The sequence below is a fragment of the Elephantulus edwardii genome, unplaced genomic scaffold (genome assembly GCF_000299155.1).
Source record: "Elephantulus edwardii isolate Elephantulus edwardi_28Jun2011 unplaced genomic scaffold, EleEdw1.0 scaffold00183, whole genome shotgun sequence".
In the NCBI taxonomy this organism is placed as follows: domain Eukaryota; kingdom Metazoa; phylum Chordata; class Mammalia; order Macroscelidea; family Macroscelididae; genus Elephantulus; species Elephantulus edwardii.
Window position 1 is genome coordinate 5,226,611 of NW_006399933.1, and position 6,000 is coordinate 5,232,610.

General features: G+C 29.2%; 1 protein-coding gene across 1 annotated transcript in view; it reads left to right on the forward strand.

Moving 5' to 3' along the window:
* CACNA2D1 (calcium channel, voltage-dependent, alpha 2/delta subunit 1) overlaps positions 1-6,000 on the forward strand; it is a 584,478-nt gene that overhangs the window by 527,583 nt on the left and 50,895 nt on the right. Inside the window, exon 19 of the mRNA XM_006896147.1 lies at positions 4,096-4,167. Coding sequence (XP_006896209.1) covers positions 4,096-4,167 — 72 coding nt within the window. The remainder of the gene's footprint in view (positions 1-4,095; positions 4,168-6,000) is intronic.

A 6,000-nucleotide genomic window follows, 5' to 3' on the forward strand; every position in this document is an offset into this window, starting at 1 on the left:
AATTGGAGTAGGTATACCAACAATTAATTTAAGAAAAAGGAGACCCAATGTTCAGGTAACTGTGAATGAAGTTAGGCTTAGTTTTGCTATCAAATTTGCTAAATGAGAATCAAGATTAAGCTTCTGTTCTTCAGAGTTTATGGTTATCATGTTATAAAGCCTCCTTGCCTCACATCTAGCTTTCGGAGCATGAGATGGAGGTGAACATAATCTCAATAAATTGGGTCAAAAATTGTTATTAATGATGCTAGATGGCCTGATGCACTGGCTTACTAAATTTGCTAGCAAATTGTGTAATAATTATGGTAACAATCAGTAATCATAATGAGTTGGCTTTCTAAAAATTTAAGCATTATAAATTAATGTTAAATCTATGTAATCTTAACAATTTGCTAATAAAATGAACTTTAATGTAAAAATAAAATTTTATACATAAACTACAAATTTTATACAAAAACTTATTATATTCATCTTTCTTTGGATTAGAAGTTTCTTTCATTTAATTAAAACAAGTCCAAAATTTTGAATAAATGATAGGAATTTTTATTGCTTAGTAAATTAATTTCAAAACATTTTCACGATAAGCAAAAGACTGAAAATTGCCATGGTTTTATAAGCACTAAGTTAAGGAGTGGAGTAAGATTCTTTCTGTTAGTATCTTCTGAACAATTCTCTCAGTGCTTTACATTAGTAAGTAAATATAGATGTGTAATAAGTTGGGTGAAGGGAAAGGCAATATATAACAAGAGGATTGCCAGGTGTTATAATTAATGTTCTAAAACAAAATGTATGAATGAGTACATGAAAAGGCATGTCATTTGTAAACTTTCACTTAAATCACAATAAAATAAAATATCTGAGCATGGAGGGACAGTACATGAAAAGAACACCCTGGATGAGATGGATTGATACAGTAACTAAGGCAATGAGGGTAGGTGAGACTGGCTCAGGACAGGGCAGGCTTTGGAACTGTTGTACATAGAGTCACTATGAGTCACAGGCAACTTGACGGCACATAACAACAACAACAATATATAAAAATGAAACTTCCTTCAATTTAAAACAAGTTATTAAGATAATTTCAAAATTCTAAAGCAAATCTAATATGGCATATAAATCTATCATTTCCTTTAAAAAGTTGATAACATAATAGGAAGGTAATGTTAAGAAGAGATTATTGAACTAGCAGAACAGGGTTCTACTTTGATTCTGCAATACCCCATGTCCTTGATCAGTTCTGTCCATGTGTCAGTACAGAAGTTTCCTGTAAAGAAAATAAAATTAAACACCCTAGGAAATGTATTTAGTCAAGAAATTTAAAAGACAGGCAGATAGGTAGATATTCCAGTCCCATCTCAGGGAATTGGAATTCTAGGTAGATATTCCAGTCCCATCTCAGGGAATTCTGACCTAATTTGGTCCAGAATGGAACCCTGACATCTAAGTATTTTACAAAGTTTCTTTTCAATTAAAATTATGTTTATACCTTTTCTTGATATAATGCTATTTTATATTACTCTTTCTGCATGATTGTTTTTTGCATTATTTAAATTTCTTTGCAGTTATGTATATTTTAATGATTATATAATTAAGAATCTCAACTATTGCATGAAAATATTGTAATATAATTAAAAAAATAAACAGCCTGAAAATGGTTTGTTTTATTTTTTGGTTTATGTTTACAGAAACTACAAATGGTAAACTAGCAGCCACCAAAGCTTTTCAATATGGAGAACTGTTCAAAATGTGTTATATTTTGGCAATACCAGGAAATAATAATGTCCATATGTAAATGTTAATAATATTACTGTATGTTAGGGATATCACTGTATTTACAAAAATAGCATGACAACTATGTCATTTAATATACAAACTTTACAAATTAAAAATGTGTGGTATTTGGACTGTCAAATGTTTGGTATTTGGGATATAAAAAAGTAATGAAAACACAAGCTTGAATTCCAGGGCTTGGAAATCTCAAATGTTGTCTTGTTAGAAAATATTCCCCTAGAGTTATTAACACACCATTCCTGTGATGTTTGTGGTTTGTTGTTCTTTTTTAAAAAAAAAAATGGCTGGCTAGATTACGATTTGAAAAGTACAAATTATGCATTGACATGTCTTTTTCTTTTATCATTTCATTTTCCTCTCTGTCTTTATATGTTGGATTGGGACATGATCTTCATATTGCCAATTCTCCTTGACAATGCCTCCATGCATGCTGTTTGGTTCTGGTCATGCTATGCATTATCCATTGCATGTAAGATAATGTTTTTATTTCTGTTATGTTTTATCATTTTGAAGATTTTAACCTTATGTAATGGGTTAAAATTTTAATGTTGATTAAGAAGGATGGTGGGTTTTTTTTGAAGATCATACATTTGATTTGTGGGACATTGAATAGTGATGAAAGTACTCTTTTATTATAAGCCTTCTAGGTTTTCCTTTTTTAAAACATTGCATTAGAACTTCTTAAAATATTAAAATTTTATTGTAAATATGCTTTTTATTTCAAATGTTTTGTTTCTACTTGGGAAATAAGTACAGTGCAGTTGAAATAATAATACAATAACATATGAAAAAATAATACTTCAGCAATATCAAAGAGCTGCCTTACTATAGAGAATACATAGATTTGAATTTTTTAAATAAAAATTCTAAATGCAGTTGAAAGTATTTTATTTTAAATTTCCACTGAGTATGCTCTTTCACCAAGGACAATGAGAATCATTTTAATAGATCCATTGCTTATAGGGTTAGTATCAATCAGAGTTGACTTTATGGCACATAAAATCAATACTATTTGAAGGATAATAATTTTTGTCATAATCATGAAATAAATATTTCCACTTGCATTGTTGTTTTATACAGTATATCTCCTGAAATAGTTTTAAAATAATAAGATTTAAGCATATTTTGAGCAGGACATTATTAAAGCATTGGTGACTCTCCTCTAACTCATTATAGACTTCATTCATTTGCTATCTAATTATTAAATGTTGATAATATTTCTTTTCATAAACATTCAAAATAAGCTTTCTAAATTTTTTATTATAGAATTATAGATCTGTATCATAATTTTAGTAAACTTTAAAATTCCATCTAGTAATTGCATTACAAGAATTATTAGGTATTTAACCCACTTGCAATTTAGATGGTATGTTTTTATTTTCCTGTTAGTTCTGTAAGTTTTCATTTGGTGATTGAGAAAGGAAAATATTCTATCATAGGTGTAATATGTCAAGATTATAGCTTCATTTGTTATAAATATATTAAAAAAAAAACCTATTGCATAGTGATCTTTATTATAACACACAAGTAAGAAGTTTAATTTTCTAAAAGTTAGGAGGTAGTGAAGCAAAAAGAGCATTTCTTGAACCTGGAGGTTATTATTCTTCAGATTTTTAAGTTAACGTTATTAGTCTTTATTAAAGTCTTTATGCATTATCACATATTTTCATATAAAATGTTGCTTAATTTTAGTTATTAAAATACCATATAAAATTTCTGAGATACAATTATATAAAAGACACTTGCATGTTTCCTATTTTTTTAGAAAAAAGACTATATCTAGAAGAGATTGTTTTACTTAGCAAATTTAGACAGTTTTTAAAACCTTTTCCCTCCTAAAATTTCTCAATTTATTTTTAAATGCAATTAAAAATGTTACCATTATCTTTTTATAAAAAATTACTTGAAAGACTTTATTTTGCCTCCTTTTCAGCTGAATTAAAGGGGGAAAGTTCTTAGCTCATCTTTAAAAGTTTTATTCCTACAGAGCTGGTGATTATAGCTATAGAACCTAATATAGTGATCAATAGGAGGTGTGGTTAATCGAGTTTTATCTGCTATATTTAAGGCTCACATTTCTAGCTCTGGCTGTTGAGGTTTATCATTGACTTGTGTGTTTAGTTTGTTGTTATGGTTATTTTTCTCAATCTCTGAAAGATACCATAATAGAGTTATGGTTCCAATTTCTTAATGGTACTGAGGTAAGTCATTTTTATCTAATTTATTTCATAATTCATTAAGTGGTTTTAAGTACAGTATCATGTTATAATATCCTATATGCTGACTATTTTTTTTTCTGTGTAGAACCCTAAATCTCAGGAGCCAGTAACATTAGATTTCCTTGATGCAGAATTAGAAAATGACATCAAAGTAGAGGTGAGTGTCATCGGTGCTGTATCACAAATTTTTCTATAAAACCTTGGATTACTTGGAATTAATAAAATTCTATAGGAAGGATCCTCAGGTCATTTGATAAGATGCAACCATTCCACAGGAATATATTGTTTCATTTTCTTAGGCTTTCCTCTTTTTTAAAAAATTTTTTTGGGTAATCTTTTTTAAAAAATCTATTACTTTTAATGAACATTTACAGAGACAGGATTTCCAGTCATTCATTGTTGCACTTTTCTCCCTGCACACCCCCTCCCCCCCCAGGCTCTCTAAGTAATTTAAATGTTCCTTGTTTTAAAAAAGTTTAAAATCCTGAGCTATCTTAATACTTAAAGTCCTGTGCCTTGAAGGAAATATTTATGAAGATAAAAAATTAATAATAATAATAATAATAATTATGCATTTCCCTTAGAGCAGAACTAATTACAATGGAGCCCCAGATTAGTGTTCCATTGAAACTCAGAAACTAAGGAGAACCAGGATTTGTGCTAGGCTCTTGGACTCTAGAACATAGATTATAATTCCTCAAATGAGTTGATTCTATCTCTTTATATGTAGAAAACTCATCCTATTTCTTTTATAAATTGTCACTGTATTTTTAATTTATACTTGTTTTACACATTTTATATTTTCTATTTCTTTATTGTCTGGCTCAGGACCGGGGAGGGTTCAGAGTTGCTGTACAAAGGGTTGCTATACATTGCAGGCAACTCAATGACACTTAAGACCAATAACATACTATGACAGGATTGGAAACAGGAGTGGCGTCCACTTCCTAAACAGTATGCCTCTGGAAACTCCGTGAACTTTGATAAATGTTGATAGTTGTAGAGGGGCTTCAGGCCTTTTGTTCATAGGGTCACTATGAGTCATGATCAACTCGAAGGCAATCAACAACATTCCTTTATTGTAAAAAAAAGTATATAATTATAATAAACTGTGGTACAGTAGTAGGATAATCTGAGTGATTAATGAATATTTTCATAAGGTTTGACATATAAAGTGGGAAAATTTAATGTAAAAACTGGGTCTCTGAACTTCTAGCTCCACAGAGTGACTTTAATGACTTTATTGAACCTTTGTATGAGTCATTATAATTATTTATTATAGTGATTAAAAGGAGTAATATTTATAAAGTTTATCAAAGGGATTATTTAAATTCTCTAATATTTTTAAATGTTTCATAAGTATACACCCATATTCTTTTATAAGCTGCATCTACCCTCTCTAAGGTAGAAAATATTTCAGCCTAATAACACATTCTTCTAATTTAAAGTATTTCTTGTATTAACAACAACCTTTATTCATCACTTAATATCTATAGTTACAGAAAGCTCAATTTAAATCACTGAATGAGTTACATAAAATAAAAAGTAAGTCATATTCTGAGAATGCCCATTAGACTGAAATTTTTGTGAATAAATATAACCTTGTACCTTTTTAGGGTCTGTGAAATTCTCATTAAGGAAACTAAGCTATATCCTAGTAAATCCATTTGAAATTTATCCTGTTAAATCATCATTGATTTTTATTTATTGGTACCTAAATTATTTTGTGTTACCAAATATGACAAATAAAAACAAACAAAAAATCAGAAAAATCTGTAAAAGGCTGAAGCTTGGCTAAAGCAGAAATCTTTCAGAGAAGGAAAATTCAAATGTCCTCCACCAAAATTTGTCATAGAAAAATGGCAAGAGCATATCCTGTCAAAAGTAGAAGCTTGTGAATTCCAGGAAAATCAAGACAGTCTCATTAAGTTCTGGCTCTCACAGATATTGCTGTGTAATATATGCTCTTAATTTTTTTAAATAATTTGTT